Source organism: Hyperoodon ampullatus, assembly GCF_949752795.1.
Source record: "Hyperoodon ampullatus genome assembly, chromosome: 4".
Taxonomy (NCBI): Eukaryota; Metazoa; Chordata; class Mammalia; order Artiodactyla; family Ziphiidae; genus Hyperoodon; species Hyperoodon ampullatus.
Window position 1 is genome coordinate 111,256,498 of NC_136917.1, and position 22,048 is coordinate 111,278,545.

The window sequence follows — 22,048 nt, forward strand, 5'->3', positions numbered from 1 at the left end:
ACCCATAGTAGGGAAATTTTCAACTATAATTTCTTCAAATATTTTCTCAGTCCCTTTTTTTTCCTCTTCTTCTTCTGAGAACCCTATCATTCAAATGTTGGTATGTTTAACGTTGTCCCAGGGGTCTCTGAGATTGTACTCAATTCTTTTCTTTTTTTTTTTTTGCTTTATTCTGCCCTGTAGTAGTTATTTCCACTATTTTATCTTCCACATCACTTATCCGTTCTTCTGTTATTCTGCTATTGATTCCTTCTAGAGAATTTTTAATTGCATTTATTGTGCTGTTCGTTTCTTTGCTCTTTAGTTCTTCTAGATCCTTGTTAAACGTTTCTTGTATTTTCTCCATTCTATTTCCAAGATTTTGGATCATCTTTACTATAATTACTCTAATTCTTTTTTAGGTAGACTGCCTATTTCCTCTCCATTTGTTTGGTCTGGTGGGTTTTTACCTTGCTGCTTCATCTGCTGTGTATTTCTCTGTCTTCTCATTTTGCTTAACTTACAGTGTTTGGGGTCTCCGTTTCGCAGGCTGCAGGTTCGTAGTTCCCGTTGTTTTTGGTGTCTGCTCCCAGTGGGTAAGGATGGTTCAGTGGGTTGTGTAGGCTTCCTGGTAGAAGGGATTGGTGCCTGCATTTTGGTGGATGAGACTGGACATTGTCTTTCTGGTGGGCAGGACCACGTCTGGTGATGTGTTTGGGGGTGTCTGTGAACCTACTATGATTTTAGGCAGCCTTTCTGCTAATGGGTGAGTTTGTGTTCCTGTCGTTCTAGTTGTTTGGCATAGGGTGTCCACCACCGTAGCTTGCTGGTCATTGAGTGGAGCTGGGTCTTAGCTTTGATATGGAGATCTCTGGGAGAGTTTTTGTCATTTGATATTATGTGGGGCTTGGAGGTGTCTGGTGCACCAATGTCCTGAACTCGGCTCTCCCACCTCAGAGGCTCAGGCCTGATACCCAGCTGGAGCACCAAGACCCTGTCAGCCACATGTCTCAGAAAAAAAGGGAGAAAGAAAGGAAGGGAGGAAGGAAGGAAGAGATGGAGTGAGGGAAGGAGGGAGAGAAAAGAATAAAATAAAATAAGTTATTAAAAATAAAAAAGTAATTTAAAAAAGAGAGGAAGGGGGAGCCGGAGGAAGATGGCGGAAGAGTAAGACGCGGAGATCACCTTCCTCCCCACAGATACATCAGAAATTCATCTACACGTGGAACAACTCCAACAGAACACCTACTGAAAGCTGACAGAAGACCTCAGACCCCCCAAAAGGCAAGAAACTCCCCACATACCTGGGTAGGTCAAAAGAAAAAAAGAATAAACAGAGACAATAGGATATGGACGGGACCTGCACCAGTGGGAGGGAGCCGTGAAGGAGGGAAGGTTTCTACACACTACAAGCCCCTTCGAGGGCGGAGACTGCAGGTGGCGGAGGGGGAAAGCTTCGGAGTAGCGGAGGAGAGCACAGCAACAGGGGTGTGGAGGGCAAAGCAGAGAGATTTTGGCACAGAGGATCGGTGCCCTCAGGCACACACCAGCCCGAGAGACTTGTCTGCTCGGCCGCCAGGGCGGGCGGGGCTGGGAGCTGAGGCTCGGGTATCGGCTTTCAGTCGGAGCGCAGGGAGAGGTCTGGGGCTGGCGGCAGGAAGAGACCCTGAAGGGGTTAGTGCTAGCCCGGAGGGAGTCCGGGGAAAGGGTCTGGAGCTACCGGAGAGGCAAGAGACTTTTTTCCCTTTTGTTGCCTGGTGCGCGAGGAGAGGGCATTCCCCTCCCTCCCCTCTGCCTGAGTGAGCCAGAGCCCCCGAATCAGCGGCTCCTTTAAACCCGTCCTGTCTGAGCGAAGAACGGACGCCCTCCGGCGACCTACGCGCAGAGGCGGGGCCAGGTCCAAGGCTGAGACCCGGGAGCTGTGAGAGCAGAGACAGGGAAATCTCTCTGTGCAGCCTCCGAGGCAGCGGATTAAAGCTCCACGGTCCATTTGATGTGCCCTGCGTCTGTGGAGTGCATGAATGGACAGCGAATCAACCCAAATTGAGGAAGTGGACCTTGAGGACAAGATTAAAGACTTTCCCCCCCTTTTTTTTCCTCTTTTTACAACGAATTATCTCAAATTAAGGAGGTGGACTTAGCAAGATTTCAGACTTTTCGCCCTTTTCCTCTTTTTACAACGAATTATCCCAAATCGAGGAGGTGGACTTGGAGAGCAAGATTTTTGATTTTTCCCCCTGCTCTCTTTTTGTGAATGTGTATGTGTAATCTTCTGTGTAAGATTCTCTCTGTATAGCTTTGCTTCCACCATATGTCCCAGGGTTCTTTCGGTCCGTGTTTTTTTTCAATAATTACTTTTTAATTTTAATAACGCTACTATATTGCATACTTTATTCCATTTTATTTTACCTGCTCTTTCTTTTTTTCCTCCCTTCCCTTCCTCCCTCCTCCCTCCGCTCCTCCTTTCCTTCTTTCTTTTTCTTTCCTCCATCCCTCCCTCCCTCCCACCCTTCTTCTTTCCACTTTCTTTTTCTTTCCTTCCTCCCTCCCTCCCTCCTGTCTTTCTTTCTTTCTTTCCTTCCTCCCTCCCTCCCTCTCTTCTTCCATTCACTCTTCCTTTTGCTTTCATTCCTCCCTCCCTCCCTCCTTTCTTTCCTTTCTTTCCATCCTTCCTCCCTCCCTCCTTTCTTTCTTTCTTCCTTCCTTCCTTACTTCCCTTCTTCCTTTCTTTCAATCTCTCTTTCTTTCTTCTACTAATTATTTCTTTCTACTTTTTCTCACTGTTATTCTGAGCCGGGTGGATGAAAGGCTCTTGGTGCTGCAGCCAGGAGTTAGTGCTGTGCCTCTGAAGTGGGAGAGCCAACTTCAGGACACGGGTCCACAAGAGACCTCCCAGCTCCACATAATATCAAGCAGCGAAAATCTCCCAGGGATCTCCATCTCAACACCAGCACCCAGCTTCAGTCAACGACCAGCAAGCTACAGTGCTGGTCACCCTATGCCAAGCAACTAGCAAGGCAGGAACACAACCCCACCCATTAGCAGAGAGGATACCTAAAAACATAATAAGGCCACAGGCACCCCAAAACACACCACCAGACGTGGACCTGTCCACCAGAAAGACAAGATCGAGCTTCAACCACCAGAACACAGGCATTAGTCCCCCCCACCAGGAAGCCTACACAACCTACTGAAACAACCTTAGCCACGGGGGACACACACCAAAAACAACGGGAACTACGAATCTGCAGCCTGCAAAAAGGAGACCCCAAACACAGTAACATAAGCAAAATGAGAAAGCAGAAAAACACACAGCAGGTGAAGGAGCAAGATAAAAACCTACCAGACCTAACAAATGAAGAGGTAATAGGCAGTCTACCTGAAAAAGAATTCAGAATACTGATAGTAAAGCTGATCCAAGATTCTATCTCCCAGATCCAAAATCTTGGAAATAGAATAGACAATATGCAAGAAACAGTTAACAAGGACCTAGAAGAACTAAAGATGAATCAAGCATCGATTAAAAACACAATAAATGAAATGAAAAATACTCTAGATGGGATCAATAGCAGAATAACTGAGGCAGAAGAACGGATAAGTGAGGTGGAAGATAAAATAGTGGAAATAACTGATGCAGAGAAAAATAAAGAAAAAAGAATGAAAAGAACAGAGGACAGTCTCAGAGACCTCTGGGACAACATTAAACGCACCAACATTCGAATTATAGGGGTTCCAGAGGAAGAAGAGAAAAAGAAAGGGACTGAGAAAATATTTGAAGAGATTATAGTTGAAAACTTCCCTAATATGGGAAAGGAAATAGTTAATCAAGTCCAGGAGGCACAGAGAGTCCCATACAGAATAAATCCAAGGAGAAATACACCAAGACACATATTAATCAAACTGTCAAAAATTAAACACAAAGAAATCATATTAAAAGCAGCAAGGGAAAAACAACAAATAACACACAAGGGAATCCCCATCAGGTTAACAGCTGATCTCTCAGCAGAAACTCTACAAGCCAGAAGGGAGTGGCAGGACATAATTAAAGTGATGAAGGAGAGAAACCTGCAACCAAGATTACTCTACCCAGCAAGGATCTCATTCAGATTTGATGGAGAAATTAAAACCTTTACAGACAAGCAAAAGCTGAGAGAGTTCAGCACCACCAAAACAGCTTTACAACAAATGCTAAAGGAACTTCTCTAGGCAAGAAACACAACAGAAGGACTATACCTACAATAACGAACCCAAAGCCATTAAGGAAATGGGAATAGGAACATACATATCAATAATTACCTTAAATGTAAATGGACTAAATGCTCCCACCAAAAGACACAGAGTGGCTGAATGGATACAAAAACAAGACCCATATATATGCTGTCTACAAGAGACCCACTTCAGACCTAGAGACACATACAGATTGAAAGTAAGGGGATGGAAAAAGATATTCCATGCAAATGGAAATCAAAAGAAAGCTGGAGTAGCAATTCTTATATCAGACAAAATAGACTTTAAAATAAAGACTATTAGAAGAGACAAAGAAGGACACTACATAACGATAAAGGGATCGATCCAAGAAGAAGATATAACAATTGTAAATATTTATGCACCCAACATAGGAGCACCTCAATACATAAGGCAAATACTAACAGCCATAAAAGGGGAAATCGACAGTAACACAATCATAGTAGGGGACTTTAACACCCCACTTTCACCAATGGACAGATCATCCAAAATGAAAATAAATAAGGAAACACAAGCTTTAAATGATACATTAAACAAGATGGACTTAATTGATATTTATAGGACATTCCACCCAAAAACAACAGAATACACATTTTTCTCAAGTGCTCATGGAACATTCTCCAGGATAGATCATATCTTGGGTCACAAATCAAGCCTTGGTAAATTTAAGAAAATTGAAATTGTATCAAGTATCTTTTCCGACCACAATGCTATGAGACTAGACATCAATTACAGGAAAAGATCTGTAAAAAATACAAACACATGGAGGCTAAACAATACACTACTCAATAATGAAGTGATCACTGAAGAAATCAAAGAGGAAATTAAGAAATACTTAGAAACAAATGACAATGGAGACACGACGACCCAAAACCTATGGGACGCAGCAAAAGCAGTTCTAAGGGGGAAGTTTATAGCAATACAATCCCACCTTAAGAAACAGGAAACATTTCGAGTAAACAACCTGACCCTGCACCTAAAGCAATTAGAGAAAGAAGAACAAAAAACCCCCAAAGTTAGCAGAAGGAAAGAAATCATAAAGATCAGATCAGAAATAAATGAAAAACAAATGAAGGAAACGATAGCAAAGATCAATAAAACTAAAAGCTGGTTCTTTGAGAAGATAAACAAAATTGACAAACCATTAGCCAGACTCATCAAGAAAAGAAGGGAGAAGACTCAAATCAGTAGAATTAGAAATGAAAAAGGAGAAGTAACAACTGACACTGCAGAAATACAAAAGATCATGAGAGATTACTATAAGCAACTCTATGCCAATAAAATGGACAACCTGGAAGAAATGGACAAATTCTTAGAAATGCACAACCTACCAAGACTGACTCAGGAAGAAATAGAAAATATGAATAGACCAATCACAAGCACTGAAATTGAAACTGTGATTAAAAATCTTCCATCAAACAAAAGCCCAGGACCAGATGGCTTCACAGGCGAATTCTATCAAACATTTAGAGAAGAGCTAACACCCATCCTTCTCAAACTCTTCCAAACAATATCAGAGGAAGGAACACTCCCAAACTCATTCTACGAGGCCACCATCACCTTGATACCAAAACCAGGCAAGGATGTCACAAAGAAAGAAAACTACAGGCCAATATCACTGATGAACATAGATGCAAAAATCCTCAACAAAATACTAGCAAACAGAATCCAACAGCACATTAAAAGGATCATACACCATGATCAAGTGGGGTTTATTCCAGGAATGCAAGGATTCTTCAATATACGCAAATCAATCAATGTGATACACCATATTAACAAGTTGAAGGAGAAAAACCATATGATCATCTCAATAGATGCAGAGAAAGCTTTCGACAAAATTCAACACCCATTTATGATAAAAACCCTGCAGAAAGTAGGCATAGAGGGAACTTTCCTCAACATAATAAAGGCCATATATGACAAACCCACAGCCAACATTGTCCTCAATGGTGAAAAACTGAAACCATTTCCACTAAGATCAGGAACAAGACAAGGCTGCCCACTCTCACCACTCTTATTCAACCTAGTTTTGGAAGTTTTAGCCACAGCAATCAGAGAAGAAAAGGAAATAAAAGGAATCCAAATTGGAAAAGAAGAAGTAAAGCTGTCACTGTTTGCAGATGACATGATACTATACATAGAGAATCCTAAAGATGCTACCGAAAAACTACTAGAGCTAATCAATGAATTTGGTAAAGTAGCAGGATACAAAATTAATGCACAGAAATCTCTGGCATTCCTGTACACTAATGATGAAAAATCTGAAAATGAAATCAAGAAAACACTCCCATTTACCACTGCAACAAAAAGAATAAAATATCTAGGAATAAACCTACCTAAGGAGACAAAAGACCTGTATGCAGAAAATTATAAGACACTGATGAAAGAAATTAAAGATGATATAAATAAATGGAGAGATATACCATGCTCCTGGATTGGAAGAATCAATATTGTGAAAATGACTCTACTACCCAAAGCAATCTACAGATTCAATGCAATCCCTATCAAACTACCACTGGCATTTTTCACAGAAGTAGAACAAAAAATTTCAAAATTTGTTTGGAAAAACAAAAGACCCCGAATAGCCAAAGCAATCTTGAGAACGAAAAACGGAGCTGGAGGAATCAGGCTGCCTGACTTCAGACTATACTACAAAGCTACAGTAATTAAGACAGTGTGGTACTGGCATAAAAACAGAAAGATAGATCAGTGGATCAGGATAGAAAGCCCAGAGATAAACCCACGCACATATGGCCAACTTATCTTTGATAAAGGAGGCAGGAATGTACAGTGGAGAAAGGACAGCCTCTTCAGTAAGTGGTGCTGGGAAAACTGGACAGGGACATGTAAAAGTATGAGATTAGATCATTCCCTAACACCATACACAAAAATAAGCTCAAAATGGATTAAAGACCTAAATGTAAGGCCAGAAACTATCAAACTCTTAGAGGAAAACATAGGTAGAACACTCTATGACATAAATCACAGCAAGATCCTTTTGGAGCCACCTCCTAGAGAAATGGAAATAAAAACAAAGATAAACAAATGGGACCTAATGAAACTTCAAAGCTTTTGCACAGCAAAGGAAACCATAAACAAGACCAAAAGACAACCCTCAGAATGGGAGAAAATATTTGCAAATGAAGCAACTGACAAAGGATTAATCTCCAAAATTTATAAACAGCTCATGCAGCTCAATAGCAAAAAAACAAACAACCCAATCCAAAAATGGGCAGAAGACTTAAATAGGCATTTCTCCAAAGAAGATATACAGACTGCCAACAAACACATGAAAGAATGCTCAACATCATTAATCATTAGAGAAATGCAAATCAAAACTACAATGAGATATCATCTCACACCAGTCAGAATGGCCATCATCAAGAAATCTAGAAACAATAAATGCTGGAGAGGGTGTGGAGAAAAGGGAACACTCTTGCACTGCTGGTGGGAATGTGAATTGGTACAGCCACTATGGAGAACAGTATGGAGGTTCCTTAAAAAACTAAAAATAGAACTACCATATGACCCAGCAATCCCACTACTAGGCATATACCCTGAGAAAACCATAATTCAAAAAGACACATGTACCAAAATGTTCATTGCAGCTCTATTCACAATAGCCCGGAGCTGGAAACAACCTAAGTGTCCATCATCGGATGAATGGATAAAGAAGATGTGGCACATATATACAATGGAATATTATTCAGCCATAAAAAGAAACGAAACTGAGCTATTTGTAATGAGGTGGATAGACCTAGAGTCTGTCATACAGAGTGAAGTAAGTCAGAAAGAGAAAGACAAATACCGTATGCTAACACATATATATGGAATTAAAAAAAAAAAAAAATGTCATGAAGAACCTAGGGGTAAAACGGGAATAAAGACACAGACCTACTTGAGAATGGACTTGAGGATATGGGGAAGGGGAAGGGTAAGCTGGGACAAAGGGAAAGAGAGGCATGGACATATATACACTACCAAACGTAAGGTAGATAGATAGTGGGAAGCAGCCGCAGAGCACAGGGAGATCAGCTCGGTGCTTTGTGACCGCCTGGAGGGGTGGGATGGGGAGGGTGGGAGGGAGGGAGATGCATGAGGGAGGGGATGTGGGAACAGATGTATATGTATGACTGATTCACTTTGTTATAAAGCAGAAACTAATAAAAAAAAAAAAAAAAAAAGAGAGGAAGAAAGAAGAGAGTAACCAAACCAAAAAAGAAATGCACCAAGGATAACAAGCGCTAAAAACTATAGTTAAAAACAAAACAGACAGTCAGAACCCTAGGACAAATGGCAAAAGCAAAGCTATACAGACAAATCACACAAAGAAGCATACACATACACACTCACAAAAAGAGAAAAAGGAAAATTATATATATATATATATATATATATATATATATATATATATATATATATATATATATATATATATATAAATTTAAAAAGGAAGAGAGCAACCAAATCAGTAAAGAAATCTACCAATGATAATAGCTCTAAATACTAAACTAAGATAAACATAAAACCAGAAACAAATTATTTGGAGAAAGCAAACTCCAAGTCTACAGCTGCTCCCAAAGTCCATCACCTCAATTTTGGGATGATTCGTTGTCTATTCAGGTATTCCGCAGATGCAGCGTACATCAAGTTGATTGTGGAGGTTTAATCTGCTGCTCCTGAGGCTGCTGGGAGAAATTTCCCTTTCTCTTCTTTGTTCGCACAGCTCCTGGGGTTCAGCTTCAGATTTGGCCCCGCCTCTGCGTGTAAGTTTCCTGAGGGCGTCTGTTCCCCACCCAGACAGGACAGGGTTAAAGACAGGGTTAAAGGAGCGGCTGACTAGGGGGCTCTGGCTCACTCATGCTGGGGGTAGGGGGGTATGGAAGGTGGGGCAAACGTGCGACAGCAGAGGCCAGTGTGATGTTGCAACAGCCTGAGGTGCGCCGTGTTCTCTCCTGGGGAAGTTGTCCCTGGATAATGGGACCCTGGCAGTGGTGGGCTGCACAGGCTCCTGGGAGGGGAGGTGTGGAGAGTGACCTGTGCTTGCACACAGGCTTCTTGGTGGCTGAAGCAGCAGCCTTAGCATTTCATGCCCGTCTCTGGTGTCCGCGCTGATAGCCACGGCTCACACCCAACTCGGGAGCTCATTTAGGCAGTGCTCTGAATTCCCTCTCCTCACACACCCCGAATCAATGGTCTCTTGCCTCTTAGGCAGGTCCAGACTTTTTCTTTGACTCCCTCCTAGTTAGCTGTGGCGCACTAGTCCCCTCCAGGCTGTGTTCATGCAGCCAGCCCCAGTCCTCTCCCTGGAATGTGACCTCCAAAGCCCAAGCCTCAGCTCCCAGCCCCTGCCTGCCCCGGCGGGTGAGCAGACAAGCCTTTTGGCCTGGTGAGTGCTGGTCGGCACTGATCCTTTGTGTGGGAATCTCTCCACTTTGCCCTCTGCACCCCTGTTGCTGAGCTCTCCTCTGTGGCTCCAAAGCTTCCCCCCCACCCCCCACCCCCGTCCCTGCCAGTGAAGGTGCTTTCTAGTGTGTGGAAAATTTTCCTCCTTCACAGTTCCCTCCCCAAAGTGCAGGTCGCGTCCCTATTCTTTTTTTTTTTTTTTTTCTTTGCGGTACGCGGGCCTCTCACTGCTGTGGCCTCTCCCGTTGCGGAGCACAGGCTCCGGACGCGCAGGCTCAGCGGCCATGGCTCACGGGCCCAGCCGCTCCACGGCACGTGGGATCTTCCCGGACCGGGGCACGAACCCGTGTCCCCTGCATCGGCAGGCGGACTCTCAACCACTGCGCCACCAGGGAAGCCCCACGTCCCTATTCTTTTGTCTGTTTTTCCTTTTTTCTTTTGCCCTACCCAGGTACCTGGGGAGTTTCTTGACTTTTTGAAGTCTGAGGTCTTCTGCCAGCGTTCAGTAGGTGTTCTGTAGGAGTTGTTCCACATGTAATTTTGATGTATTTGTGGGGAGGAAGGTGATCTCCTCATCTTACTCCTCTGCCATCTTGAAGGCGCCCCCCCCAGATTTTCCCTTTTTATAAGGACATCAGTCACATTGGATTAGGGGTCCATCCTACTCCAGAGGGATCTCATCTCAACTAATCACACCCTATTTTCAAATAAGGTCACATTCTGAGGTACCAGATTTGGTGAGGGACACAAATCAACCCATAAAAGAACTATTTTGGCAAAAACCACACCTATGGTGATGGCTTTACCCTGATTTAGTCACTTTCCCCCGGTATGTTTATAAACAGAATAGAAAAAAACTTGAAGAAATCAGAAAGGTAATAAAAACTTGTGGATAAAATGAGCTCTGTCAGAGACAGTTTATGATGGTGACTCTGGATCCTGTTTTCTCAGCTATGGGGCTCTTGAGCTTTGCCTCACAGTAGCCTCTGGGTCTGGCCTTTCTCCTGAGAGACAGCAGTCTCCTTTATATTCAGCCCATACACAGATGAAAGTTCCCTTTCTTTTCTCCTTTCTTCCTATTCCCTGATAGCAGCTAGAATTTCCAGAGGACGTTTGACTAAAATCTAAGAATAGAACCCGGTGAGTTTGAAAGCACAGATTTCTGATCTTAAGAAAAATGAATGCTAGCCCCATCTAGGGCTAATTTAGTCCCTCTACTAAGTTGTGGTCTTCTATGGCCTCTATGAATGTGTTGTGTATTCACTGAGGTCTGGCTGGAGGCAACACCAGATTCCTAGCACTGTATGAGCTCTTGGAACTGTTTACCTTACAATAACTGTTTCTTCCTCAGAAGCTGTTCTTTTCTGGCTTTGTCAGATTTCACCCTACACATGCTCAGACTGGTATCAACCCAAACACTCAACAGGAACAATATGCACATACCTGGAATTCTTTCCTTTTGTAGCTCCCTCCTTTCTGGGACAATCTCAGCTGCCTTGATCTCCTTGATTTCTGGTTCTTCAATTCAGCAAGTTTCCATTTCCCCTCCTTGGTCATAGTCTGGGAATTACATGCAGGCTGAGAACCCAGGAAATGCAACTGCTCCCTTCATTTATCTCCCTTTCCTTGGAGATCACAGGTCTGTGTTGTCTGTTGTCCTATGTGTGAAAATAGTTGCCTCCTATACTTGGTCCTATTTTCCAGTTGTTTTCATAGGATGTAATTCCAATCTGACCCACTCTGTAATGACACAAAGTGAAATTCTCCCTGGCATATGTTTTTGAGACATTTGGCCATCGTGCATAACTAAATTAACTGTTCCAATAGAAGACAATGTTTGGAACTTGTTTTAACTCTCCAGAATTGTTGCTTTGTTTTTACTATTAGTTGTCTATTCTATTTTTTATTTGCCTATTTTTCTGAAAGTAGAAAGCTATGTGGGGTTGAGAGTTATTGGGGGTTGAAAATGGATAGTTTAAATTTGGTTAATCACCATCTAGTTAACTTATGTTTACCATGAAAATACTAATTTGGTTTCATAAGTTAAGTGAATCACCGATTGATGATTATTTTTGTGCGTGATGTGCTTGGCGAAGATGTAGAAATAGATATTATCATTGATAACACAGTGCTGAACTAAGATGCCCGAGGTTGCCCACTATTTCAAGAAGGTAGTATTATTTCTCTGAGCTATGTTCCCGAGTTCACCTACACTTCTGTAGTGTGTGATCATGAGGACCAGAGCTTCAGAGTTCTTCACATGGGGAAATCCAGTCCACTGTGGTGTCACCATAAAATGTCTCAACTACTTCTTGCTATTCCTGAAAAATAAAACTCCTGAAAGAGGAAACAAAGCTGCAAATAACATTCTGTCCATGTCAACTTGGTTATAAAACTCAGACTAAAGATTTTTTTAAAAGTTATGGTGCATCTCTCTGATGAGCTATAAGGAATTCATTAATATCTTGTTTTCAAAAGCACATTTAGTAATAGTGGGATTAGAAAATGCTTATCATATAAATGCCAAAAAATCTCGTTATAATATAAAATTGTAAATACAGTATGATAATCTTTTGTGTTTGTGTGTATACACAGACACAACTATATACATATAGATACATTTCATACATATGTATATATATAAAACTGGAAGAAATTTTATATAAAGGTTAGTAACTATTAATCTGAGTGATGGAATTACTGATAATATTTACTCTTGATTGTCAGATTCCATCTTTATCATTTATCTATTTTTATACTTACCAAATTTTCCATGGTAAATATATATTTTTCTATAATCAGAAAAAAAATATTTTTCCAATTTTATAGAAAATCATTGAGAGGAGAGTATTGGTTAAAAGTAAATTGAAATGCTGGTATTATTCAAAAAACAAAACAATGGTGAAGTGCAAAAATGAATTTTGAATGCTGCAGTCTCATATGTTGTCTAGATGGTTGAAAAGTTTTGAATTTATTTTTCTTTCCTTTTTAGATCAGCATCAAGGTCACAGTACAGGACATGTTCACTGGCAGTGAGAAACTTGTTAGTGTGGCTTTCTCTACGTTTGTAGCCAAACCAGTTGGAAAAGAAAAGGTAAATTTCTTTGTGAAGAGTATCTAGCATGTAATTCAGGGACGTATCAACAGAAGTATAAGCATCAGAATTATTATGGAATAAGGGACATTTCTTTTTACCGTGAGATATACTTTCCCAAGATTTGTTACTCACCAATATTTATCATAATTTTCACCAATATTTATGTGGTAATATCATAGTATTAACTGCCTTAGAGAAAATGAGAGATGTTGCCAGTTTGAGAAAGAGAAAAAAAACCATTGTGTTGTTGTTTTATTGTTTTTTTTTTTTTCGGTACGTGGGCCTCTCACTGTTGTGGCCTCTCCCACTGTGGAGTACAAGCTCTGGACGCGCAGGCTCAGCGGCCATGGCTCACGGGCTCAGCCGCTCCGCAGCATGTGGGATCTTCCCGGACTGGGGCACGAACCCATGTCCCCTGCATCGGCAGGCGGACTCTCAACCACTGCGCCACCAGGGAAGCCCAATATTGTGTTTTAAATGATCTGAAGGTCATGTCTGTTTCCCCACAATATTGCTTGCTGGTTTAGTTCTTTTCTTTTGTGCTTATATAACTCAAAATTGAGATAAAATATTTTTTTAAAGCAAGAGCATTTTAGCTAGCAGTTGTGTCTTATGGTCCAATTACTTTTTCATACCTAAAGGAATAATGTCAAAGTTGCTGAGTTATTGAAGTTTAAACATAAGCTGCATGACATATAGGGTAAAAACACCCTTAAAAGAAATATGTTGGCCTGATGTGGGTGCCCAGTGGGCTTGCCTGGCTTTGGCCCAGAGCAGCATGTCCCTTGTCTGCTGCGGACTTACTCATAATTTCTTGGCTTTTCTTTTTAGGGTCAGAGTGCCTAGGGGAGGATCCGCATTTAGTCTAAGCATTATTTTTTAAACATTTTATTTGTTTAGTTAGTTTATACAGCAAGTTCTTATTAGTTGTCTATTTTATACATATTAGTGTATATATGTCAATCCCAATCTCCCAATTCATCCCACTGCCACCCCCCCACCCACTCTTTCCCCCCTTGGTGTCCGTAAGTTTGTTCTCTATGTCTGTGTCTCTATTTCTGCCTTGCAAACTGTTTCATCTGTACAATTCTTCTAGATTCCACATATATGTGTTAATATACGATATTTGTTTTTCTCATTCTGACTTACTTCACTCCGTATGACAGTCTCTAGGTCCATCCACGTCTCTACAAATGACCCAATTTCATTCCTTTTTATGGCTGAGTAATATTCCATTGTATATATGTACCACACCTTCTTTATCCATTCGTCTGTTGATGGGCATTTAGGTTGCTTCTATGACCTGGCTATTGTAAATAGTGCTGTAATGAACATTGGGGTGTATGTGTCTTTTTGAATTATGGTTTTCTCTGAGTATATGCCCAGTAGTGGGATTGCTGGATCATATGGTAATTCGATTTTTAGTTTTTTAAGTTCCATACTGTTCTCCATAGTGGCTGTATCAGTTTACATTCCCACCAATAGTGCAAGAGTGTTCCCTTTCCTTCACACCCTCTCCAGCCTTTGTTGTTTGTAGATTTTCTGATGATGCCCATTCTAACTGGTGTGAGGTGATAACTCATTGTAGTTTTGATTTGCAATTCCTCTAAGAATTAGTAATGTTGAGCAGCTTTACATGTGCTTCCTGGCCATCTGTATGTCTTCTTTGGAGAAAAGTCTATTTAGGTGTTCTGCACATTTTTGGACTGGGCTGTTTTTTTAATATTGAGCTGCATGAGCTATTTATATATTTTGGAGATTTATCCTTTGTCTGTTGATACGTTTGCAAATATTTTCTCCCATTCTGAGCGTTGTCTTTTTGTCTTGTTTGTAGTTTCCTTTGCTGTGCAAAAGCGTTTAAGTTTCATTAGGTCCCATTTGTTTATTTTTGTTTTTATTTCCATTACTCTAGGAGCTGAGTCAAAAAAGATGTTGCTGTAATTTATGGCAAAGAGTGTTCTTCCTACGTTTTCCTCTAAGAATTTTATAGTGTCCCGTCTTACATTTAGGTCTCTAATCCATTTTGAGCTTAATTTTGTGTATGGTGTTAGGGAGTGTTCTAATTTCATTCTTTTACATGTAGCAGTTCAGTTTTCCAATCACCACTTATTGAAGAGACTGTTTTTTCACCACTGTATATCCTTGCTACCTTTGTCATAGATTAGTTGACAACAGGTGCGTGAGTTTATCTCTGGGATTTCTATCCTGTTCCACTGAACTATATTTCCGTTTTTGTTCCAGTACTATATTGTCTTGATTACTGTAGCTTTGTAGTATAGTCTGAAGTCAGGGAGTCTGATTCATCCAGCTCTGTGTTTTTCCTTCAAGATTGCTTTGGCTATTCGGGATATTTTGTGTCTCCATACAAATTTTAAGATTTTTTGTTCTAGTTCTGTAAAAAATTCCATTGGTAATTTGATACGGATTGCATTGAATCTCTGGATTGCTTTGGGTAGTATAGTCATTTTCACAATATTGTTTCTTCCAATCCAAGAACATGGTATATCTCTCCATCTGTTTGTGAAACCTTTGATTTCTTTCATCAGTGTCTTCCAGTTTTCTGAGTACAGGTCTTTTACCTCCTTAGGTAGGTTTATTCCTAAGTATTTTATTCTTTTTGTTGCAATGGTGAATAGGATTGTTTCCTTAATTTCTCTTTCTGAACTTTCATTGTTAGTGTATAGGAATGCAAGAGATTTCTGTGCATTAATTTTGTATCCTGAAACTTTACCAAATTCATTGATTAGCTCTAGCTGTTTTCTGGTGGCATTTTTAGGATTATCTATGTATAGAATCATGTCATCTGCAAACAGTAACAGTTTTACTTCTTCTTTTCCAATATGTATTCCTTTCCTTTGTTTTTCCTCTCTGATTGCCATGTCTACGACTTCCAAAACTGTGTTGAATAATAGTGGTGAGAGTGTACATACTTGTCTTGTTCCTGGTTTTAGATGAAATGCTTTCAGTTTTTCACCATTAAGAGTGATGTTTTGTGGGTTTGTCGTATATGGGCTTTATTATGTTGAGGTAGGTTCCCTCTATGCCCACTTTGTGGAGAGTTTATAATAAAATGGGTGTTGAATTTTGTCAAAAGCTTTTTCTGCATCTATTGAGATTATCATATGGTTTTTATCCTTCAATTTGTTAATATGGTGTATCACATTGAATGGTTTGTGTATATTGGAGAATCCTTACATTCCTAGGATAAACCCCACTTAATCATGGTGTATGATCTGTTTAATATGTTGTTGGATTCTGTTTGCTAGCATTTTGTTGAGGATTTCTGCATCTACATTCATAAGTGATATTGGTCTGTAATTTTCTTTTTTGGTAGTATCTTTGTCTGGTTTTGGTATCAGGGTGATGGTGGCCTCATTGAATGAGTTTGGGAGTGTTCCTTCCTCTGCAATTTTTTGGAAGAGTTTGAGAAGGATGGGTGTTAGCTCTTCTCTAAATGTTTGATAGAATTCACCTGTGAAGCCATCTGGTCCTGGACTTCTGTTTGTTGGAAGATTTTTTTTTAATAAATTAATTTATTTTTGGCTGTGTTGGGTCTTTGATGCTGCTTGCGGGCTTTCTCTAGTTGCGGTGAGCAGGGGCTACTCTTCATTGTGGTGTGCGGGCTTCTCATTGCAGTGGCTTCTCTTGTTGCACAGCACAAGCTCTAGGCATGTGGGCTTCAGTAGTTGTGGTGCACAGGCTTAGTTGCTCTGCGGCATGTGGGATCTTCCTGTACCAGGGCTCGAACCCGTGTCCCCTGCATTGGCAGGCGGATTCTTAACCACTGCGCCACCAGGGAAGCCCAGTTGGAAGATTTTTAATCACAGTTTCAATTTCATTGCTTGTGATCAGTCTGCTCATATTTTCTATTTCTTCCTGGTTCAGTCTTGGAAGGTTATACGTTTCTAAGAATTTGTCCATTTCTTCCAGGTTATCCATTTCATTGGCATAGAGTTGCTGGTAGTAGTCTCTTAGGATGCTTTGTATTTCTGCAGTGTCTGTTGTAACTTCTCCTTTTTCATTTCTAATTTTATTGATTTGAGTCCTCTCTCTCTTTTTCTTGATGAGTATGTGTAAAGGTTTATCAATTTTGTTTATCTTCTCAAAGAACTAGCTTTTCGTTTTATTGGTCTTTGCTACTGTTTTCTTTGTTTCTATTTCATTCTGTTGCATCACAGTTCCAGGTTTCTGGAGGTCAGTTAGAGCTTTATTCTGACTTATTGATTTTTTCTTTTTGCTTATTAGACAATGTTTTCACCATGTGTTGAAATTTCCAAATTGGGAATATCTCTTGGTATATGATAGCTTTCTCTAGAACATCTTTATTCTCTCCCTTTGATAGATTTATTTTGCAAAAGGTAGAAAGCATTTCTTAATAAGAATTTAGTGGAGTCAAAGTCCCTCTCCTCATTCATTAATCTGAAGAATTTTTAAATTTGTAGTTCTGTTGAAATTTTTTTTAAATCAGGGAAAATTAATATTTGGAAAACTTTTTAAGACACATATTATATGAACAAATAATTAAGTCTATATTGATTTTTTTTAGTTTAAAAAATATTTTAAGAAAAAAAATTAAGTCAAAATAAAATGTGTATATAAACACCCATAAATGCTCTATTTACTTTGAGTTAGAAAACAATGTAGCATATCATTTGTTTTTGCAAAATTCATGATGTGCTTTTATAGTTTAACAGGGCAACGAAAGATAACTGTTTTTCTTTCTCTAGATTCATTTAAAACCAGTCACACTTCTAACTGAACAAGATCATGTGGAACACAATCTGGCTTCTGAGAGAAGGAAAGTTCGATTACAACATGAAGATACTTTTAAAAACTTGATGAAGGAAAGTGGCAAGTTTGATGGTCAGTAAATCTACTTACAGGAACTTTAATTATATGACTGTGGCCTAGCATGTGATCTATCCTGGAGAATGTTCCATGTGCACTTGAGAAGAATGTGTATTCTGCTGCCGTGTTGATCCTTTCCAGTAATGAGAAAGAAAACCAGAGATAAAATAACCTCAGTTCAGGTCAGAGTTCCTGACCAGAAAATGTGGGATAAATGTAAAATTGTCCAAGCAGAATGACACAATACTTAATGAACATCCAAAGTACAAGAAATGAAATTGACCTCCAGATGAGTGTGCCCCTATTTGGAAGCCTGTAGAAAGGGTGACATTTGTTTATTGTACTTAACATGGGTACACAGCCAGAGCTATGAGCCTAGACTGGTCTCTAAACCTGGAAGAGACCTATTTCCCCATTGATTGGCAATTACCTCCAAATAGGCATACTTCTGCACCAAGGTCCCCTATACTCAATATATTTCTGCGTAGATGTCATAGCTGATGCTTATACATATATGACCTGCCCTAGTACCCTCCTCTATGTGTCCCAGTGTAGGCCATGTATGTCTTCATAAGAATCAAGTAGCTTTTTCTTTAATTATCCCTCAGAAAAGGAGTTGCCTTATATTTGAGTCTTTACAATACAGTATAAGGTCCTCTCTTAATTTTTTGTTTTATCCTGGTAACACAATATTCAAACAAGTGTGCACCTTTCTTTTTTTCATTTAACAATATAGTTTACAGATAATTTATATTAATTTATTTTGAAACAAAAAAGTACCATTTGTGTAAGAGAAATTAACCTTAAAAAATCTCAATCAATACTAGTTTTGGATGTTTATAGAAAATTATCTAACAAAATCAGTACTTAAAAAGAAGTTGGAAGGGATTTAAGACTTCATATGCTTTTTAAGGATCACTTTAGGAAGCAATCCAATTCTGATTACAGCACTATGGTGGACTTGGAGTCTGAAAAAATCTAAAATTTCTGGATGAAATATTTACAAACATCTTTGCAAACACATCTCAGCAGGCAAAAAAATAAGAGAAAGCCTTGAAGTCCACAAATGATTAGAAACACAAATTCAGCAGTGTAAGGAGATACAAGAGTTGGCATTTACTCAGGAGGAACCTGTATGTGCCAGACCTAGAGCTGTGTTTTAATGGGCCTGCCAGGGCTCAGGAGACACAGCCAGGTGGAAGGTTGGATCAAGGAACCATACCTGGAGCTGCAACACCCCCAAAATGATACCCTCAGTGGGTCAATTGGAAAAATCCCACCCCTCAGAGAGCTCTGGTAGGGATGCTTTCCACTTAGCCCTAGGTGGAATGGAAAAAAACCTGTTTCTCTTTGAGGATTCAATCACAAATACATTCTCAAGCAGATTTGGTGTCAGAATTCACATAATTTATTTGGCCCAAAACAGACCAAGTGATACTTAGTGTGAAGTGGTACTGTGCTACGTACCCACGGGTGATCTGCAGCCACAAATGCAAATCCTCTGTGAAGAAATGACTTTAAGCCCAGCCCTTAAGAACTGTCACAGATAAAGATCCAAGGAATGTGAGCTCCTAGTCAAAAATCATAAAAGACAAAAATAAGTCACCTAAATCCAGAAAAGCACCAGACCATAGAATGAGGTCCACAGAGACTATAGATATTGAATTTACCATATAAGGAATTTGCAGTAAGAACATTAATATATTTTAAGAAAAGAATATCAAAAGTGTTATATAGGGACAAGAAAATGACCTAGCCTACTTGACAAAGAAGCAAAAGGAATTTCTATAAAAAAGAATATATAATAATTAAAATTTGAAACTCAATGAATGGGACTTCCCTGGTGGCGCAGTGCTTAAGAATCTGCCTGCCAGTACAGGGGACGTGGGTTCGATCCCTGGTCTGGGAAGTTGCAACATGCCATGGAGCAACTAAGCCTGTGTGCCACAACTACTAAGCCTGCGTTCTAGAGCCTGTGAGCCACAACTATTGAGTCCACACGCCACAACTACTGAAGCACACGTGCCTAGAGCCCACGTTCCTCAACAAGAGAAGCCACCACAATGAAAAGCCCATGAACCACAACGAAGAGTAGCCCCGGCTCGCCACAACTAGAGAAAGCCTGCGTGCAGCAATGAAGACCCAATGCAGACAAAAAAAATAAATAAAAATTTAAAAAAAACTCAATGAATGAATTAAACAGCATCTAAGACAGTAAACTGGAAAAGTAAATCTGAAGAAGTTACCTAGAATACAGATGGATAGAAAAAGAAGTAGGCAATATATAAGAGAGATTAGGAGATGTAGAGAATGGAGTAAGAAGTCTAACAAGCATCTAATCAAAGTTCCAGGAAGAGAGGAGAAAAAGAAAGGGAGAGAAGTAACATTTGAAGCAAACAACATTGACATTTCATTAAAGGGTAACATGAAAGTTTCATATACATATGAAATGATGCTGGACCTCATTATTAATCAGGGAAATGCAAATTATAACCTCCATGAGACACTATTTCACACCCATGAAACTGGAAAAATTCAAGAGTCCACAATACTATTTAAGTGAAAATGGGGAGTAGTAGGAACTGTAAAAAACGACAGAAGTATAAATCAGTACAATCATTCTGTTACCTAAAAATATTCTGTTGTTAGTAAGGACTGTGAATGTGGAATAAATCAGCAAAGTTAAGTTTATTCATCCATTTATTCATTCAATAAATATTGACTGAGCACCCACATTCTGGAATTTTATTAGAATTTTAAAAAATTAGTCCTTGCTCAAAGGAGCTTAGGATATAGGGGGTCAGATAATCAAAGATCACACAAATAAACATAAAATTATAGCCATGAAAGAAAGGTACAAGTGGGAGCTCATAATAGTGGGGTTGCTGTGGTCAGAGAAGGCTTTCCTAAGGAAGTAGTGACTGAGATTGGCCAAGAGAGAATAGGAGGTAAGTGGAAGAAAGTGTGGGTGGCCGGTGGAACTGCCGCTGACAGAGGGAGCACCATGAACAAATGCCCTGATGTTGAGGGCAACATTTAGTTACAGGAACTGAAAAAGGGCTATTGTGGCTGGAACAAAGGGAGAGAGAGCTTGAGAGGGGAAGGGGTGCTAGGAGCAAATCAGACTAGCTGGTGCTGGAGAGGTAGGCATAGGCCAGACAGGAAAGGAAGGGCGTGGGGCCATAGGAATGATTTAGGTTCTTCTAATAGGCCAAGGGAAAGTCACTGCATGTTTTTAAGCAGGGGACTGAAATGATCAGTGGAATGAAGGGGAAAAAACATAAAAGAAAAATACTATCAATTAATGAAAAATATAATAATTAGATGAGGAAATGGAGTTAAATCTCTGTAACAACTCTTCTCTGCTCACTTATATGTGACTGTGATAAGAAAGGCTCCATTCCCACTTATCAAAAACAGCCGGCATGTCTGTGCTCTCGCACTGAAAGCTCAGCTGTGCCTCTGACGGTATAACCAGGATGGTGCCCTACTCTGTAATTCTTTCTCCCACCTCCTCAACAATAGTACGTGAGATTTAAGCCTAGCTGGTGATTCCCTTGATGATGCAGGCAATATAACTGAATACATTTTACTGCTTTTGCCGCCAAAGTAATTGATTTCTCCATTGTTGAGAGTCAAAACCAATTTGTCAGTAAATGAAGCAGATATGATTCAAAGGAAGCAGAAAGACACTAAGAAGTACAATGTATTGTGTCTTTTCTGTTTGTGACTGCATTCATTACAAAACAGTAACTACGGGAGGCCATATTCCCATTCTGAAGTTTATCATACAGCAAACTATTCCAGATTTTCAGTGTCTGTGGCCCTTTAAAGCTCAAATCCCTTTCTTTTTAAAACTTTACTAACATACCATAAATGGCCCATACTTAAAGTGTACAACTTGATAGGTCTTGAGACATGTATACCCCCATGAAACCATCACCACAATCAAGATAATAATATATCCATCAATCCCCAAATTTCATTTTGCCCTGACCTGCTCTGATCTGGCCCTCTTCTACCTGAAGCAACTCAAATTTAAACTTAAACATTCTTTTAATCAGAATTCTGGTTGACTTGTAAAACAGGTTGGAATACAATCTCTAAAATGCCCTTTCTGATCTGTGGTCTTATCCAATTCACTGTAAATAAAGCCTATTCATTTCTTCAGGAGTTTTAAGTCTTTGGTAATAATTTAATTTTTCTAAAAATCCTATGAGTTGAAGGAAAGGCTGTAGCCTCAGGTTCTGCATTTAACTCCACCATCTTTGTTCACATCCACCTTTCAGATCCCACTTGTGATGAAGAAGAAGGAACGGTTTCCACGAAGGTCACCTCTGTGCAGAGCATTGAACTTGTCCTCCCACCCCATGCAAACCATCATGGAAATACATTTGGTGGCCAGATCATGGCTTGGATGGAGACGGTGGCTACTATTTCTGCAAGGTTCATGGTTTGGACCTTTGGCTTGTG

General features: G+C 39.9%; 1 protein-coding gene across 1 annotated transcript in view; it reads left to right on the forward strand.

Moving 5' to 3' along the window:
• The window catches only part of ACOT12 (acyl-CoA thioesterase 12), a gene marked incomplete at both ends in the record, with an annotated part of 64,146 nt that overhangs the window by 15,964 nt on the left and 26,134 nt on the right, over nt 1–22,048 (forward strand). Inside the window, 3 exons of the mRNA XM_079702777.1 lie at nt 12,623–12,724; nt 17,455–17,590; nt 21,865–22,021. Of these exons, the coding sequence (XP_079558903.1) occupies nt 12,623–12,724; nt 17,455–17,590; nt 21,865–22,021 (395 nt within the window). The remainder of the gene's footprint in view (nt 1–12,622; nt 12,725–17,454; nt 17,591–21,864; nt 22,022–22,048) is intronic.